A 20473-nucleotide genomic window follows, 5' to 3' on the forward strand; every position below is an offset into this window, starting at 1 on the left:
ACCAGACTTACCTCTTATCGAGGTAATACTTAAGGCGGGTGCCTGCACAGAGACTGAAGCAGCAGCAGGGACAGCCTGCAACACAGGTTGTACCGGAGCAGCCAATGGGAGATTCCAGATGAGCCGTGCGATTTAGGAGCATCTGTAACGCTAAGGTAAACTGATCCATATGGTGATCCTGCTCATCCAACCTGGAAAAAATATTACCAACAAGTGGATTAACTGCATCTTCTGAATTCATGGCTTTCGCCTACTGTCAGAAACCATGAATCAGACCGAGACAGAAGTGCAGTTAAAATTACCCTTGTTTAATATAATAATAATAATAATAAAAGGTAAACAGAGCAATGTAGTCAAATCATAGCCAGAACTTGGTAACCAGAACGGATAGTCAGACAAGCCAGGACATCAGAGAGCCAGGGATCAGCGTACTTCAGGACAGATCAGCAAATCAGTAAGCTGGAGAATCGGCATAGTGGAACAGTAAGCAGGATCGGGAACCAGAAGGGACATCAGCCAAGCAAGTCTTCAACAGGTACACAGGAGAGAGTCTCTGGATGTGTTGACCAAGAAGAAGGCAGAAGGGAACTGAACTGAACAGCTTAAGTAACCAGCAGGACTGACAAACAGGATATCATTATCAGGTGAGTCACTGTGGAAAAGATTGGAGCTGGCAATTAACCGGCAGCTGAGAAGCCTGCTCTGAAAAGGAAGGGCTGAGCCCAGCCCTGACAATATCAGTCCTCTGCTTTCCAACACGACTATCCTGCATGGGTGAGAACACCTGAGTACTCAAACAACATACAAGTCATCCCCTTAAAGGGACCACAAACCAAATAATGGGGAAATATACCTACCATCTAGGATACATTCCCTGTGTCCCGTACAGCTGGCAATGCTGTAAAGACTACACACAACTGGGAACAGGAAAGCATTGGTATTTGTGTCCATCCAGTACTCAGATTTACCAGACAGACAACACAGCCATATTGGTGACTATCATAGTTATGCAATACAGCTTGGTCATTTCCCAGCCCCCAGCCTGTGATTGCACAATAAAATAGCACCAGACTGATGAAGCTATCACTGTCCTCTCTACCCCGTTAGCATGTTCCTTGTTAGCGCTGCGTATGCAACACACTGAATTGGCTCCTTGTGCTAGTCTTCCCTTTCCCAGACTAAAGTCTACTGCACAGATGATTACAACAGTCAGACACCAAGTAAAATTCAGACACTGAACTGATACAGATAATGAAGACCAGTTGCATTAACAAATACTATTTTTGTGAATACATAACTGAATCAATTGACTTTTTTAAAATATCTGTTTAAAGTCGAACTTCTTGATGGCGCAAATTTGATTGCGAAACGCGTAGAGGCTGCTCTACGCGTTTGACGCGTTTGCCCACAGGGGAACACTTGTTGGGAAATCAGCTTCATTAGGGTCCCTTCACACGGGGCGGATCAGTGATAATCTGTCCTGTGGATATCCGCTTGCACAGCGGGGATCGCCGGAGCGAGGACAGGTCCGTCTCTGCATACTGCTCAGAGACGGACCTGTCACAGCGCCGCTCTCCCGTATCGGACCGCAGTATCCGACATCCGACGCTCCATAGACCTCTATGGAGCATCCGTTCAGATCCGCCTGAAAAACTGACAGGCGGACCAGAACGGATCGTCCGTGTGAAAGGAGCCTTACACTGCTGGAAAGGCTTGGTGCCAGCTTATGGGCACTGAAAATTGTAAATGCAATTGTTTTTAACTTTTTTCAATAAAGTAGCAGACATACTGCGCAATGATGGCTATTCATTTCTGCACAAGCTCCTGATAATAACATAGCAGAAGCCAATTGCTGACATGCTGATATTGCTGATACGCTGACTGGGGAAGGCTTCAGGCTGATCTTTGAGAGGGGAGTGGTTATCCCATAGATGAACCAAAGGTGCACATATAGATTACTTCTGGTGAGTGGCCAACTTATAAGGTAGTGGTACCATCACAAATTGGTGGAACACAGATGTGCTGAGTCACGGACAAATGGTTGATTTCAGAAATCTACAGTTGAACTGCACTGAAGAGATTCACTGGGACTATAATATACAATATATTTAAATCAATCTCTTTTAAATCTTGGACTCTTTCCAAATTATTTATTGTTTTTTGTTGTGTGTTTTTTTTTTTTTGATCTGCTTGGTGATTCATGCTCTGTTATTGTATCACTGAACAAGCACATAGGGAACCATTTGATCGTAGTTGTTTTAAGGGTATCAACATTTAAAGTTGCACATTTATCATTTAATAATTGCACATTATTGCTGAATTAGTAATGTTTATTATATATCAAAGTTAGCGCAGTTATCACTTTTTTCTCTGTTTTTTAATTACCCCACTCTAGGGTGGGATATATATTTAACTGCAGCAAACACAATTTGAGATTGACACTATTAAGGTTTGTTAGCGCCATTGACACATACTTGATAAAGTCGAACTTTAATCCTTTCTCCACATCTTTAAGGATGTATCCTTCTGCAATTATTTAGTTTGGAATACTGCTTTAATAGCTATGTCCTGTATAATAAATAATCAAGGGTCCTGGGCTGTCTTACAAAGACAAGAGACATTTCCTGTTTTCCTATACTATAAATGCTACAAACTAAGGAAGTTTTATTTTTTTTCAATACTAGCCATGAGGACTAATGTCTGAGAGTTCATGCATTGTTTCCTTAGTGGATGTGCTTAAAGGAAAAGGTTGTTCCCCCCCCCCCCCCCATTTACTCAGTGATTATTATGAGGAACAAAACTAGAATGTGAAAATGTGGGCATGTCTGGCTGGCACTGGTGGTGCCAGTGAATCACGGCACTTTAATTTTTTAGTATTAGAAATGTACTTGACATTTAAAACTGTTTGAAATCAGTTGTTGGTTAGTGGTTAATAATTAATGAAGACCAGTCATCAATGGGCATTTGTGATGGTATGAGTATCCACTCATAAACCAATAAATTAGGTTTGTCTTTTTTGCTCAGAGATTACTTGATCTTTGATTATTTACCTATATACTGTGTCTGTGCAAGCAGATGTACCAGGTTTAACAAGTAAAACAGTTCCTACACCTGCCTGAGTTTAGTGCAAATAACAGACACAGAAACTGTCATATGTAGGCCACCTGCACACTGCACAGATTTTCTGCTGCTCTTAGGGTAGTTTGGCGGGGGGGTTTCCTTGCCTCTACTAAATGCTTCTGCATGTTTATATAGCACCCCCTAGCGTTGCTAGAGTGCTAGAGTAGGATAAATTGTGTTAGTGTAGGTACATTTTCAGGCTTGGCTGGTAGCCAATCCTGTGTGTTTTTTTTCTGGTTTGGGTGAGTGACTCAGGAGCAGCTTCTCTGGTAACTCCTCCCAGCTTGATGGAAACTAGGAGAAAGTTCCATAAGCAGTTAGGAGGAGTCTGGGAGGAGCTAGCTGGAGTATTCTGAGGGCCCTGACCAATCCCCAATAGAAGGATTGGCAGGGGGAAGGCCCCCTCAAATATTCTGGGTCAGCCCAGAAGGGGCAGTGTGGAGTTCGGGGTGGAAGATGGAGGTGGAGTGTTAGGCTGTCGGGGGCCTTTGAGAGTAGCTCCCCAGTCTGGGGGGTGAACTCAGACCTGGGCTCAGGTACGGAAGGGACCCCTCTTCATGACACATAGAGGGATACTGACAAGTATAGAACACTGCCAGGCAAATCTCCAGGGAAAAAGGCAGCCACGTGGGCTGGTGAGTGTTGCAGTCAAAGGACCGAGAGGCATGCCTGAAGGGACTGGGTGCAAACAGTCTGGGATGGATGCAGAGTCAGTCTGGGAGGACTGCGGAGAAGTAGCCAGGAGGACTAGTGAAAGGGGCAGCTGAAGCTAGGCGGTCTGGCAGTGCCTGAAGAGATGGTACTGGGTGCAGTAGCCACAAGAATAGGACAGCTAGCACCAAAGACCTCTATTTTTGCTGCACTACCAAAGAGGTACGCGGCCCCTGCCGGCAAAGGACATTCACAAGGATCTAACTGAGATTTTGTTAGATCAAACAGTCAGTGCTAGCTGGTCCTGAGAAGCAAGTCTTTGCTGGAGGTAGAAAAAGAGGTGTGTAAATACCAGATGTATATAGGTTGTGTCCCTGAAGAGTTTCTACTGACCAAATGGGCATCCCATAACAACCCTTCCCCATCCAAGTTTAAACCCCTAAATAAAAAAACAAAACCAAGAAGCAAGGATTGCTTCTTGTCTCCGGAGTAATTGAGAAATGCCTGTCCCATGCTGTGCAGTTTAGCAGATAACCAACATTTATCAGCAGCTCCTGCCTGGGTAGAGCTACATTTACATGACACAAGGGTCATTCCACCCAAAAGTGGCATTTTAGCAGCAAGTTTTGCCCATGCACACAAAGCAGGTAGAGGAATTTAGAGGCAGAAAAGAAAACCCACAGCTAGTGCATCCAGGATTTTTGTCAGAAAAAACGATTGATGCGCCAAAACACATGTAAACGCTTCTAAATATGTCTTAATATTTGAGCGTTAATTTAATTCAATGGCCAAAAATTATTATTATGACCAAGAAAATTAAATAACGCCCAAGCAACTGAGGGATCTAAACACGTTACACGAATTTACAAGCGTAAAGTGTTTTTTACGTCAAAACTCCGATGCCAGGAGGAAAGGAGCCTAGGGGAGTTAGAAAAATGTCCAGGCCTTATGGTGCTGTCAATATAATGCAAAAAAAGAGACCAAAGAGTGTGTTAAATTTCAATTTCAACTTCCTCCAGAAGAGTTATCAGCTCTTATTAATGCATCATGAGAGTCTTACAGCCCCACACTGGACTGATATGTTAGCTCCAAAAGGGAAGAGAATACAATGAAATAACAGCACATGTCTATCCTTGCGCAGAAAGGTTTCAATATTATAACAATTTAATAGTGAAGATTCACATTCATACAAATGGCAATTCCTGATTGGTTCTCTTCTGGATACTATTTCTTCTTCTATTTATCAGCCACCCGAGGCCCCAAAAACCTACTGGTTTCCAAACATGGAAGAACTTACCTAAATGTGTATATTGTGATATATATGTATTTTCCTTAATTTTGTTTCATATTAATTCTACGTGTAAGATTAATTACTGTATTGTTATCATTTTCCCTTTACAAATGATATATAGCTCCAGATCATCTACCATTATCATTCTATAAATACTTCTGAATATTTGACTAATGACTGCATTAGACACTAACGTTATTTAGTTTTATGACATGGATGTTTGCACACATTACTGCTAACCGCCAGTAACAAATCATGATATACATACCATTAAAAATCAACCAACAAAGATGTTCCTGTGGAAGGACAACCTGCATGATGAGTTGTAGAAAAGACAAAATTCTAAGGCATTTCTTTACAGATTCCTGGTTTTGAAAATTAGCATCACTGGTCTTCACCAACTGGTACATGCAAATACATCTGCCTTGCAGGGCATGGAACTGTAAAAAAGCATAACAATTAAATTAGTGAAATATTGCCTTGATTGGTAATATTTAATAAAACATTTACTTGGAATCGTTGCATTCAAAAAAGGCAATTAAGAAAGTATGGAGACCTTTAAAATCATAGAAAAGGGCAGAGTGGAATGTGTTTTTTTTTTTTTTTTCTAAAAATCCATTACTTACCAAGGTGAATTACTATATGAAGGCTCCTGTTATCTTGTATATAGTTTGTGTTGCATGGGCATGTACAAATTAGTACTAAAACTGCTTAATTCAGATGAAACATATTTATGCTGGCACTAATCCAAGTATACGAAGGGAAAAATGCCTCTTCTTGTCTCATAGCGTCATTTGCTGCGGTGTTCTGGAGGAGTGTTTTTATTTCAGTTTTATGGGTTTTTGAAGCCAACAATCTAAGCCAGAGGAATTAAAGCGTTCTAGACAGCTATCCAGTCAACCAACGTGTTTAGGTGGTGTATATGTTTAGTATTTCTATTGCAAGGTGCCTCAGAATTCATGAATGTGTATCAGAAGAAAAGAAAAGCCACACACCAATGAGGTCTCCCTAAAGATTGGTGGTCCTGGGTGTAGGTCCATGTGCTGAAGCTTGTTGGCTGTGTGAATACCTGTCAAGTTTTTATTGTTGTCTGTGCCCCCATTAGGGAGATTCACCCTCTTTGGTTGTCCTGTTTACAATTGCCATTGAAAGTGAAAGTAAAAGAAAATCCCAAATTTTAGGTTGTCCCAAGAAATGTAATAGAGGGGAAAACGTCCAATGTGGACACTAGTTCTGATGACCTGGGGGTCCCCACAGGATTCCTTTAATTTACAGGGATTTCCGTTCACTTCCTGTTTTGGCTGTGGGACAGGAAGTGAAGGTAAATCTCCCCAATCGAGCATATATGGCATAAAAAAACTAACAGGAGTTATAGCCCTCCCTTACTCAAAAAAATGTTCCTATAGTTCTACTTTAAATCTTACAGCTTGTGAAGACATGATCAGCGTATGGCTTTTCTTTTGGAATATACTGAGCCATGTGTGCAGAAGTGATGAACTCCAAACCAGCAAATGATTCCTTGACTCTATAAACTCCAAACTTTGTAATTTGACATGCTGGATACATCACCAGGCAAATAGGAAGGGCGTATTTTGCCTAGCAATGTTGGTATTATGCCCTGTACACACGGTCAGACTTTCCGACGTAAAATGTGCGATTGGACTGTGTTGTCGGAAATTCCGACCGTGTGTAGGGTCCATCAGACTTTTTCCATCGGAATTCCTGACACACAAAGTTTTAGAGCTGGATCTAAAATTTTCCGACAACAAAATCCAATTGCGTAAATTCTGATCATGTGTAGACAATTCTGATGCACAAAGTGCCACGCATGCTCAGAATAAATTACGAGACAAAAGCTATTGGCTACTGGCCTCTTTACAGTCCCATTTTAGGTGTTGTACGTGACCTCGTTCTGAACGATCGGATTTTCTGACAACTTTGTGCGACCGTGTGTATGCAAGACAAGTTCCGGCCAAAATTCGTCAGAAAAAATCCAACAGATTTTGTTGTCGGAATGTCTGACCGTGTGTAAATGGCATTATTCTCCATCTCACAATGTTGGAAGCATGACATATGCCTGATCATCTCAGCGTGTGCCTGCACATACTTCACATTTTTATGAAAGCCTTTTCTCTGAAAAGGCTCTCATAAAAATGTGTTTGGGGCCCCTAAAAAACGTGTAACTGTTTTTTCTGTCATAAACATAGATGCGGCTTTCTTTCTATAGGTAAATTAGGATACCATGGGAAGGTGGATACAATTCCCAACCTCGTTAATTGACCAACTCTATTTTATGTTTTACAGTTACTCCCCCCCTTCCACTGTCTAATTGCCAAACAAATATGATCGTATCCATGGTATCAGACAATGGTCACCTCATATTTATGGATTACGTAGTCAATCAATTTATGGATAGCATTTAGTCCTATGTTAGGGGCGCCTAACACGGGACAAAACACAAATCTCCGCTAGCGGCTGTGGCCTTTCCTCATAGTTCTTCATTGAAAGCACATAGGTTGCCATTGTAGGAATAGAGGCCCATGTCTTGAATTGTACAAAGGAGAAGATATGCCACAGGTGATATTTGCATATTGCAAAGAATTTTCCCACACTCTCACACTGAGAAAGTTTTCACAAGAATCAAATGAGTTTTCAGGAACCTTTCTTTCCCACACGTTGATAAGACATTACTAATCTATGGGTATATACTGTTAATGTAAACGCTGCATTGTCATTTACTGTCACTGTCACCTACTCTCTCCCAGGATACAAGGCTAACCTAGGGAAGCAGTAGCATAGGAAGAGATCTGCAGTTCCAAGGTTTTAACATGATGAAGTGCAAGGCAAGTATAAGCACCTACAAATACTGAACCACTATGTATCCATCTGTACCAAGTACAGATGAGCATTCTGAAAGCATCACCAAAAAACAAACAAAAAAAAACAAAAAAAAACAAATGCCCTCTTTAGGTACCATGCCCATGGGGTCTTCTATCTGCAATGTGTCCACACTGGCATTTCACTGCAGCTGTGCCTGTGCCTGCTTGCAGTCTACCTGTCAAAACATTTGGAAAAGTCTATGGCTCTGGATGGAGCTGAACTATGTACCAACTGGCACCAGCTTTTAGGGTTCGTAACCTTGTCCCTAAACGATGGTACTACACAGCTCTACGGTCAGCTTTGACCAGCCTCAGCCTGCCATAGACATTGACAAGCTGACTGCATCGGGCTGGACGCTCCACCTATGCCTCCAAGGCACAATGAAGTGCCAGGATGGATGCACTGCAGTTGAAAAGCCCTGTGTGGAAGGTGATAATGTATTTTATATTCCCCAGTTACAAGCAGCTTTCACTTCCTAAACACAATTAACTTGTTATTATTTAATTTTCTGTTGCTTTGACACATTATACATTGACACAAAGTTCTAAAAAAAAAAAAAATAGAGCAAAAACATTCAGTGAGACATACTTGTATGTAACGGTTTCACAATTGTGCTTGGTATAAGGCAAGGTTTACACATCTGCATGCTGCGTTCTGTGTGTAGACAGGCCATTCATTTTATTGTGCTGCCCTACCTGTTTCAATGCAGGTAAAAAAAGTCCCTAACCCCTTTTTTTAAAATCACGTGGAGCATTCCCGACCCAATTTCTACCTTTTGTTATTCTGAAGAAATAGCTGTTTATTTGTCTGTGTCCATGTGAATGGGAGTGACTTTATAATTATCAATCAGCTGCTGCACTTGTAGAGTTCTATTGAGGAAATTGGCAGGGTCTGCATTCCTTTAGATGTGACTTCCCTTTGGGAGTATCTCACCAAAAATGATTTTTGTTGCAGGGGATACCCAAAATATAACCTTATGGGGGGGCGTGACCGGAAGCCGAGCTGGAAGGACGCTGTGAGTGAGAGCTCTCCTCCAGCCCAGCACTACAACGGCCTTACTCGGGGGTTTAAAGCCACGTACGATGGGGAGATCGAGAGCTACGAGGTCCTCATCCGCCCGGGGGTCATCTCAGCCGCCTCCGGGCTCGTCATCCTCCCTTAAAGTGTTCTTTCAGCCACCCGGGATTCCGCCGGGCGGAGGCCGCAAGATGCCGCCGGACGGCCCGGCCGCGATGCTGAGGGACCTCAGGTCACCGCCGCAGCAGCAATGCAAGCACCGCTCGGAGCTCCCACACCCGCACGCCACGGACTCCCTCCGGGAGCTGGACAACTTGAGCCGCCCCATACATTTACCTCATGAGTCCAGGCACGACCAGGCCGCGGGGGAGCACAGGCCGCGATCCGGCCTAGGCCGCACAGACAGCACGGAGCCAGCAGGCCTGGAGGCCCAGCACAGGCATTCCGAACCTCCACACTTGCCTGGCCAGAAGGGATCCTGGGACTCGGATTTAAAAATTTTCACAAAAATTCTCAGCCTCAATGCGATTCTTCCTGCTTTGATCCATAAGGACCAGGTAGGCTTTGTACTTCTCAGACAGGCGGGCGATAACACCAGAAAAATTATTGACCTTATTGACGTAGCTAACAAGACTACTCTCCCCTACCTGGTCCTGAGTCTAGACGCAGAAAAGGCATTTGACCGCCTGAGCTGGCCATTCATGACGGCAACTCTACGCCACATGGGCTTTAAAGGTCCTTTCCTACACGCAATACAACACCTTTACACCACCCCCACCTCGCAAGTTAAAACCCCGTATGCAACATCTCCGATCTTCTCTATCGCCAGTGGCACCCGCCAGGGCTGCCCGCTATCTCCTTTGCTGTTTGCACTCTGTGTGGAGCCCCTGGCGGAGGCCATTAGAAGCAATCCGGATGTCAGGGGAATTTTGGTTCGGGACAGGGAATTCAAAATATCTCTATTCGCGGATGACATCATCGTTACCCTGACCCAGCCTAGGACGTCCTTGCCCAACCTGAATGCGGAACTGCGACGATACGGGGAGATCTCGGGTTATAAAATTAATGCCTCCAAGTCAGTGGCCCTCCCGATTAATATACCACCGGCGGAGGAGACTCACCTACGCTCGGTGTTTCCCTACAGATGGGAGAACTCCTCTCTCAAATACTTGGGGGTTCTCATTACCCCATCCTTCCATACTCTGTACCAGGCCAACTTCCCCCCCCCCCCTTTACAGGGAGATTAGGGAACTTATCCACAAATGGAAGGCACACCAAATATCGCTCATAGGTCGGCTCGCGTCCATCAAAATGGTAATTCTCCCCAAACTCCTTTACTTATATCAGACGCTTCCGGTTCAGATCCCCTACGCGCACCTCCGTTTGCTCCAGAAAGACTTGCTGAAGTTCCTGTGGAACTATAAAAAACATCGGGTTCCTGCCTCCGTTATGACTGCTTTGCGCTCGGACGGCGGCCTGGCGTTCCCCGACTTGGTTAGGTACTATCAAGCGGCGCAGCTACGGGCTATAGTCTCATGGTTCCCACAACGGTCGTACAACAAGTGGTCAGAGATAGAGAAGCTATGGCTAGCTCCGGTGCACCCGAACAGCCTGCTCTGGGGAGCGGAAATACAGATGGATACAAACCAGCTATTAGGGCCGATGGCTCAGCTTAACCAGCTCTGGAGGAAACTCTCCTGGGAACGCAGGCTCCATTTGGAGGCATCCTTGCTGACCTTGTTTCTTTGTAACCCTAAACTCCCGGACAGCCTAACCCACCAGATGTCATGGCCCTGGGCATCCCGAGGTTTATTCCACCTGGGACATCTAGTAGACCCCAGATCGAGAAAACTGCTGTCTTTCTCAGAGCTGCAGACTAAACACGACCTCCACCGACAGACATTCTACAGTTGCCTACAAATCAGACATTTTTCGCAAACCATAGCCCCGAGACTCCAATTCTCCCCACCCTCTGCATTCAAACTGATTATACTTGAGGGACGGAATCGCAGGGGAATGATATCAGACCTCTACCGCATCCTCAGCTCACACCACTTTCATGCAAAGGGCAAGCACAAGTATATGTTGCGATGGGAAAAGGAGTTGGGTGAGGAACTTCTGCTGGAAGCTTGGCAGGGGGTGTGGAGACAGGCAGCTAAGTCCTCCCTATGTACCCTTTACAAGGAAAACTTCTATAAAATTCTCTACCACTGGTACCAGACCCCAGTTGTACTCCACAAAATGTATCCCTCCGCCTCTGATCGATGCTGGCGCCTCCTGAGGGACAGGGGCACCCTGTTCCATATATACTGGACTTGCCCTTTGATAGCCCCATTCTGGAAATCAATCCAACAGCTCCTTATCCGGATATTTGAGGTGCCTGTCCCGTTCGTACCCAAGCTCTTCCTATTTGGCTTGTCCCAACCAAAGATGGCTAAGCCGTCCAGGAAGCTTCTAAGACATATCCTCACAGCAGCCCGTTGCCTAATAGCTCTTAACTGGAAGAGTCGACTGGCCCCATCTATGGAAGCCCTTTATTCCAGGATAAAGGACGTAGAACTTATGGAATAAATGACTGCCAGAATACGGGACAGGCTGGAGGAATTTGACCAAGTCTTGGAGAGATGGCGGCTGCGGGAGGACTAAGGGCGAATTGGATAAGGTATGGCGACCTGGATCTCTGGCACTTTCTTTTCTTTTTCTTCTCTGTCTTTTCCCTTTTCACCTCCCCTGTTTCTATAGCGGACCTCGTCTGCTACGAATTACGTGTTTTGCATAGGCCGCAAGGCAGCTCATACCGGGCCGTAGGGGTCGTGGGATGGGCAGCTGACTTTTGGTGTCCCATGCCCCCCAGCACTCCACCGTCCAAACTACTGAAATCTACTGCACACGCCTGTGATTTGACACTGCATATTGCATGTCTATTCTTACTCTTGCAAAGCTATGTAGATACTCGCCTACCACTGTACTTCTGTACAGTTTATGTTCCTATGCAACCGCTGGAAATTAATAAAACGTTATTTGAAAAAAATATATAACATGTATCTTAGTGCAGACCTCTGGGAAAATGAGTAAGGCAATCACCCAAGTAGGAAATTACATTTCTGGGGCACGCTCCATACATCATCTGTGTACAGAATGCCTTCAGGTTACCATATTACATTGCATTTTTTTGGGGGCTGGATGGTGGGGTTGTGTGACTTACCAAGTAAACACAACTGCCTGACACTGACCATTACACTGACCTGCCTGACCTACACACACTGACCTCTGACCTGCCTGACCTACATACACTGACCTGCCTGACCTACCTGACCTACATACACTGACCACTGACCTGCCTGACCTACATACACTGACCTGCCTGATCTACATACACTGACCTACACTGACCTGCCTGACCTACATACACTGACCTGCCTGATCTACATACACTGACTTGCCTGACCTACATACACTGACCTGCCTGACCTACATACACTGACCTGCCTGACCTACATACACTGACCTGCCTGACCTACATACACTGACCGCTGACCTACATACACTGACCTACATACACTGACCTGCCTGACCTACATACACTGACCACTGACCTGCCTGACCTACATACACTGACCACTGACCTACATACACTGACCACTGACCTACATACACTGACCTGCCTGACCTACATACACTGACCTGCCTGACCTACATACACTGACCACTGACCTACATACACTGACCTGCCTGACCTACATAAACTGACCACTGACGTGCCTGACCTACATACTCTGACCTGCCTGACCTACATATACTGACCTGCCTGACCTACATACACTGACCACTGACCTACATACACTGACTTACATACACTGACCACTGACCTACATACACTGACCACTGACTTACATACACTGACCACTGACCTACATACACTGAACTACATACACTGACTTGCCTGACCTACATACACTGACCTGCCTGACCTACATACACTGACCACTGACCTACATACACTGACCTGCCTGACCTACATACACTGACCTGCCTGACCTACATACACTGATCCGCCTGACCTACATACACTGAACTGCCTGACCTACATACACTGACCACTGACCTACATACATAAATCTTGCTACAAGCTTGGAAGTGCGCAAATGTGTAAATGGCATTGTATGCTTTAGAATAGGGATCTCCAAACTTTCCAAACAAAGGATCAGATTACTGTGTTTTAGACTTTACTAGGCTGGACCATGGCCAGTGGAAGTGAAAAATGTCACAGCATCAGTCTCATCTTTGGTATTAGGGGAATTAGTGCCCCATCATTGGTGTCAATGGGAGGAATAGTGCCCCATCCTTAGTATCAGTGGGAAGAACAGTGCCCCATCATTGGTGTCAGTGGGAGGAATAGTTTTCCCATCATTGGTGTTAGTGTTAAGAATGGTACCCCAACGTTGCTATCTGTGGAAAAAATAGTGCCCCATTGTTGGTATCAGTGAGAAGAATAGTGCCCCATCCTTGGTATCAGTGGAAAGAATACTGTAGTGCCCCATCATTGGTATCAGTGGAAATAGTGCCCCATCGTAGGTATCTGTGGAAACAATAATGCCCCATTGTTGGTATCAGTGGTAAGAAAAGTGCCCTATTGTTGATGTCAGTACAGGAATTATTACCCTACTGTTGGTGTCAGTGGGAGGAATAGTGCCCCAATAGCCGTAAAAAGGCAAGCAAGGAGCTACATTCGGCCTCTGGGCTGCAGTTTGGAGACCACTGCTTTAGAATTAAAGCAGAGCTAAACCCCATGATACTTACCTTTTTCCCAACATTCCAATGTTCCACAAGCTGTGACCATCTTTATTGGTTGGCATGAGATGTTGTCACTCCTGTGCTTGTGCAAGAATACAGTTATTCCAGCACACTGAGTTAGAATTTAAACTGAGCCTGGCTTGGTCAGGTGTCAAACTTTTGATCAAATAGGATATCTCTTAAAACAATATTACTGAAAATCAGGGGCACACTATACACATTTTTAGGCTCCCTAATTAGTAATGAGTTCCTTCAATTAGAATTCATCAATTGTACTTGAGTTAAACATGTAAATAAACATTGTACATACCGTCAAACCAGCATTTTTGTCATCCGTTCCAGATGGAAAAAATGTAGCCTTAAATTTTTCTATATCTGTAATTTCATCAATGTCAGCTGAGCAAAACTGTTCCAGATAGCGGCCATAGCACTGAAAAAGTGCGAGTTTATATTCCTAGAAAATATAAATGAGATAATATGTTGATAATGAATTCCTAGGCTTGCGTGGGTTTCCTCCACGTACTCTGGAATACTACCACAATGCAAAAGTACTGCTGGTTTCATTTGTTTCCTCCCAAACTGCTCCAAGTGTATGCATCAGTCTGATGGAGATATCTGATTATGATCTCATTCAAGGAACAGGGAGAGAGAATAATTGATTGAAGTGAAATATGTTGGTGATAAATGACTAAGTGACAACTGTAAAATGTTGGATTTTCGATCACTTTCATATTTCAGATTGAAATTCTCTCCAACAACATCAGTAAAAATCAAGAGTTTTAACACCTTCAAGACTACAACAAAAAGAATGGCGTTCAATATAATATATATTATTGTGACCATAAAAGTCCTACTTCCTGGCTTAAAAGCATAATTTTCTCAATAGGGTGAATGAAAGTACATCAGTGATATACCGTATGATTCATCAATGTGCCTAGAATAGATGGTTTTATGATGACTAATCTCCTCCAAAAATGCAGCACACTTTTATGATAATCTTCATTAAAACAGTATGAATGATAAAAAGAAGAAAAGTGAAATGTATTTGACTTGATGGATACATTTGCCTGTGAATAACCTTGACTTACTCTGATCTGAACAAGGCTATCTCCAACCTTAAGAAGCTTTTCTTGATAATACCAGGCTGGCAGTCGAGGTTTATACTTGACCCAAATATGAAACAATGTACTTGATCTGGAAAAAAAGAGGTATATGTTTAAAAATGCAAATCTAATGTTATGAAAAATCATTACATTACGGTTTCCAAAACAGAAGCTACGGTTTTAGTGCAATTTGCAAGCTTGAGTTATTTCAGTTACTGCTTCAAGCCAGGTGATTACTGGTAATGGATCAATAGGCAGACATTGTATATTAGGTGCAGAGCAAGAGTCCCAAAAGAAAAGGGGGCCGTAGGCTAAATTTGCATTTGTTTTAGCTGACTGAGGGAGTTAAAGAGTGTCACAGGCTTTTGTCTGTACTACTCTTCCAAGCTGAGAAAATGGAGCAAATGCTGCTCCTAATCAAAGGGAGCAAGAAACTATGATAATTAGGAGCAATCTGCTCTATGCTGTGTCGGTAACAGATACAGCACAGGTCAGTTTAACTGGAGCTGCTCACTCTGATCCTCTTCCCCTCCTCAACTGAGTGTGGTAGGGAAGTCAGAGGGTTGTTAATCATGTAAGCTCGGCTCGTGCAGTGTATCGCTGCACGGGCAGACAGTCATTTGAGATGTCTGCAGACAGTGCACATCCCATACACGGGGTCTGATCTGGCTTGGATGTGTGTCAGTTTTCTATATTAAAAAAACACTGAAATCCCTTTGTTAATTAGCAGTAGACCCTGTGCCAGGTTCTATTTTACTATGAAACAGAAACTGGCATAGGTGGCACAAAGAGACTTGAAACAGTTCTGCCCGCTTAGTTAATGTGGCATGCAACAAAACATTGTAACAAACATATACATCTTATTTTCTTTTATAATTGCTTATATTAAGGGGGTGGTAGGGCTCACAGATGGCCTTAGCACTGGCAATCAGGAACCATGGTTAACCTGAGCATCATCAGAACATATTGTGATTCCATACTGTGGAGCAGGGTCTGTGAAGGGGAAATGGCAAATCTAGAGAGTGAGATTTTTGCCCATTCTTCTTTGCAAAATAGCTCAAGCTCTATCAGATTGGATGGAAGGTGTCTGTGAACAGTAATTTTCATGTCTTGCCACAGATTCTCAATTGTATTTAGGTCTGGACTTTGACTGGGCCATTCTAACACCTGAATATGCTTTGATCTAAACCATTCCATTGTAGCTGTCTGTGTGTTCCCTGGCCTTCATAATGCTTTTGTTGGCTAAGGTTCTCTAACAAACCTCTGAGGGCTTCACAGAATAGCTGCATGTATACTGAGATTAAATTACACACAGGTCTATTTACTAATTGGGTGACTTCTGAAGGTAATTGGTTCCCCTTGACTTTAGTTAGGGGTATCAGAGTAAAGGGGGCTGAATACAAATGCACGCCACACGTTTTAGGTATTTATTTATTGAAAAATGTTGAAAACCATTTATAATTTTCCCTCCACTTCACAATTATGTGCCACTTTGTGTTAGTCTATCACATAAAATCCCAATAAAATACATTAGTGTAACATGACCAAGTGTGGAAAATTTCAAGGGGTATGAATACTTTTTCAAGGCACTGTGTGTGTGTGTGTGTGTGTGTGTGTGTGTGTGTGTGTGTGTGTGTGTGTGTGTGTGTGTGTGTGTGTGTGTGTGTGTGTGTGTGTGTGTGTGTGTGCGTATATATATATATATATATATATATATATATATATATATGTGTGTGTATATATATATATATATATATATATATATATATATATATATATATATATATATGTATGTATGTATGTATATATATAATATATATATATACACATACACTGCAGAATCATGTCCCCCACCAGCTCTAAGAACAAGATCTGACAGATCATACGACCACTGATAGGTCAGCTCTCAGTCTGCTGAAAACAGAGAATGGTGAATGTCAGTCATGTACCACGCTCTGCTCCTCCAGCTCCCACTGGAGCGCCAGGCTTGGAAGGGGGCAAGCATTGATAGCTCTAGTGCTCTGCTGTGCACTGAAAAGTGGAGCCAGTTGTCAGTTAGGCAGACTGGTGGATCCCAACAATATTGGACTAGACTCTGCCCCCTCAGCTGACACAGGGCATTGGCCCGCTATCAGCTGACGCTGGGTCATAGGAGTACATTTACATGTGCTCCTGTGACCCAAAAGAGAATTATGATTAAAAAAAGTGTATCCATACTTCTCTTAAGTGTGTTCTTGTTAAGTATTTTATTTATGTTAACAGTTTTTTTTTTTCTTTTCTCACAGACATCACGATACTCACGCTGACAATGCGTTCATCTGCCTTTGTCCCCAGAATGCCTGTGGCATCTATACACTGCCAAAAATACTTGTTACAAAGTTGCACTCTGATTGAAGATGGGGAGTAAATTGAGGAAATACTTCCTCCTGCCTGCAGCAGATCAATTACATTATTCTCCCAGTTTCTTCCTCTGTCTAGTCATTTGAGAGAGAGATCGTAGACTACTTAATGGTTAAAGTACAGCATTTTAAAAACACATACCATTGAAGTATATAATGATAATTTAGAAATGTAAAGACGTGTAAATGAACTGATAGGTCAACTTTATCACAATGTTAGCCCTATCAGTACTACCTAGATGCCATCTATATTCTACACTACTACTACACCACTACCATTCTACACAGGTTCTATCATTTAGAATATTTATAAACTGGAATTTACAAAGAAAGGGATACTGCCACAATTTGGATCAACAAGCACAAAGTGTAAGCCCTTGTACACACGGTCGGAGATTCCGACGGAATGTGTCCTATCAGATTGTTTTGTCGGATAATCCAACTGTGTGTGGTCTCCATCGGACTGTTTCCGTTGGAGTATCCGATGGACCAACTTGTCCGTAAAATTTTCCGACAAAATGTTCCGATCATGTGTAGCCTACTCCGACGGACAAAGTGCCACACATGCTCAGATCAAATTCCTAGACCAAAGCTATTGGCTACTAGCCTGAACGTAGTCCTGTCATAATGAAATAACGTCATCATGTTATGTACAATTGGATTTTCCGACAACTTTGTCCGACCGTGTGTATGCAATAGTTTCGGACAAAATCAGTCGGACAAAATCCAACGGATTTGGTTGTCAGAATGTCCGACCGTGTGTACAAGGGCTTATACAGCTGGGCCAACCAACAATTTTAGAATAAAATTGTGCTTTGTCGATTCAGGGCAAACAAACAGATTTGGGTTAATCTCCCCAACCCTAGAAATAGCACCAGGCATTGTAGGCAATACTTGTTAATTCCAGGTATGGAGGAGTACACCCCTCACATTTTTCGTTTGACAACAGTATATAAATTACACTTTTCTACAAGGTAAAGTAGTGAGTGTACAGCTTGTATAACAGTGTAAATTTGATGTCCCCTCAAAATAAGTCTAAAAATAAGTCAATACACAGTCATTAATGTCTAAACTGCTGGCAATAAAATTTAGTACACCCCTGAGTGAAAATGTCCAAATTAGGGCCAAAGTGTCAATATTTTGTGTGGCCACCATTATTTTCCAGCACTGTCTTAACCATCTTGGGCATGGAGTTCACCAGAACGTCACAGGTTGCCACTTGACTCCTCTTCCACTCCTCCATGATGATATCACGGAGCTGGTGGATGTTAGAGATCTTGCGCTCCTCCACCTTCCATTTGAGGATGCCCCACAGATGCTCAATATGGTTTAGGTCTGGAGATATGCTTGGCCAGTCCCTCACCTTTACCCTCAGCTTCTTTAGCAAGGCAGTGGTCATCTTTGAGGTGTTTGTTATCATGTTTGAATACTGCCCCGCAGCCCAATCTCCGAAGGGAGGGGTTCATGCTCGGCTTCAGTATGTCACAGTACATGTTGGCATTCATGGTTCCCTCAATGAACCGTAGCTCCCCAGTGCCGCCAGCACTCATGCTGCAGTTCAGTTTCAGGGTCTTGGCAATCTTATAGCCTAGGGCATCTTTATGTAGAGCAACAATTCTTTTTTTTCAGATCCTCAGAGAGTTATTTTCCATGAGGTGCCATGTTGAACTTCCATTGACCAGTATGAGACAGAGATAGCGATAACACCAAATTTAACACACCTGCTCCCCATTCACACAAGAGTTTGTAACACTAATGAGTCACATGACACCGGGGAGGGAAAATGGCTAATTGGGCCCAATTTGGACATTTTCACTTAGGTGTGCACTCACTTTTGCTGTCAGCAGTTTAGACATTAATGGCTGTGTGTTGAGTTATTTTGAGGGGACAGCAAATGTACACAGTTATACAAGCTGTACACTCACTACTTTATATTGTAGCAAAGTGTAATTTCTTCAGTGTTGTCCCATGAAAAGATGTAATAAAATATTTACAAAAATGTGAGGGGTGTACTCACTTTTGTGAGATACTGTATATCCAGCTATGGAGGTCTGTAGTGAAGTAAACGTGTTACCTTGCTCTCAATGAGCAAAGCTCAGATTCACTTTAACCACTTGACCTCTGGAAGATTTGCCCCCCTTCGTGACCAGGCAGTTTTATGCTATACGGCACGATGTGCAGGCGGTTTTAACCCTTTTTTGGCCGCTAGCGGGGGTTAAAAGCACCCCGCTAGTGGGCGAAAACCTCCACAAAAGTGACATTACCGTCGACGCCCCCAACACCCCAGGTTGAAAGTAGCCTTAAGGTCTGAATTAGGTCCGCATTTTTGCCTGAAATCGGACCTGAAACTGAGCCAAAACCGCACAGGACCCTTCTGCAGTGCGCTCCGCGGCTGCCCAGGACATGTGTGACTCAGCTCCATTTTGAGACGGTCATACTCTCCTGTCATCCAGTTCAATTTTTTTTTATGCATGAACACAAAGCTTGCTCTGAATGGCTGAAGAGCAGCTTGACTCCATTTTGTTCCAAGATTGCGGCATGAAACCCATCCCACTGACAAAGCACTGTATACTGTATGTAGCAGAGGCTACATACAGTTTATACCGCTCATACAGTGGGCGCACCTAGTAGAGAAGGTTGGCACCCAGCTTGGTCCAAACAAACTATTGAAACTTCACCAAAACCATAGCCGACACTGCTCTCAATCAGCCAGTCTTCATGAACTGCACATAGCCACTTGTTTTCCTACACTTCTTTAATCTGAACTCCTGAAGAAATGATAGCCACATGCTTGCACCTCCAGGATTAGGGAGATAATGCCAATCACCTGATAACATTTGCAACCTACTGCCACATCAAGTGTATTCCCTGGAACTGATATAGCATTGTATAACCACACCCTAGGACTGACAGTAAACACCACACTTCCCAAACATATGACCACACTATTTTAACAACAGGCGAATCCTTATAGGAGCACAAAGTTCACAGCACTCAACTGATGTACATTTTAAATGTAACTAGTTTAGGACACTGGATATCTACACAAAAAAACGTCATAATCCAACTTTTCTGTCCTGCTGCCATAACCCCTCCTTCTGAGTTCTGATTAATCAAAGCTGGGAGTTGCTGTATGCATAGAGCAGCTCTGGTAGCTATCTTTCTTTGTGTTTTTTTTTTTAACACTGTTTAGAAGTGAAATAATGTGATACAAAGAA

General features: G+C 43.3%; 1 protein-coding gene across 2 annotated transcripts in view; it reads right to left on the reverse strand.

The window, feature by feature from the left end:
* Nucleotides 1-20473, reverse strand: part of CFAP54 (cilia and flagella associated protein 54) — a 538848-nt gene that overhangs the window by 500072 nt on the left and 18303 nt on the right. For both annotated transcript variants that reach the window (XM_077472059.1, XM_077472058.1), the window contains exons 2-4: nt 14842-14947; nt 14064-14207; nt 5331-5502 (exon numbers count right to left, since the gene is read on the reverse strand). In XM_077472059.1, coding sequence (XP_077328185.1) covers nt 5331-5502; nt 14064-14207; nt 14842-14947 — 422 coding nt within the window. The remainder of the gene's footprint in view (nt 1-5330; nt 5503-14063; nt 14208-14841; nt 14948-20473) is intronic.

Source organism: Lithobates pipiens, unplaced genomic scaffold (assembly GCF_037356315.1).
Source record: "Lithobates pipiens isolate NorthernLeopardFrog02 unplaced genomic scaffold, aLitPip1_a1.2 Scaffold_8, whole genome shotgun sequence".
NCBI classification, from domain to species: domain Eukaryota; kingdom Metazoa; phylum Chordata; class Amphibia; order Anura; family Ranidae; genus Lithobates; species Lithobates pipiens.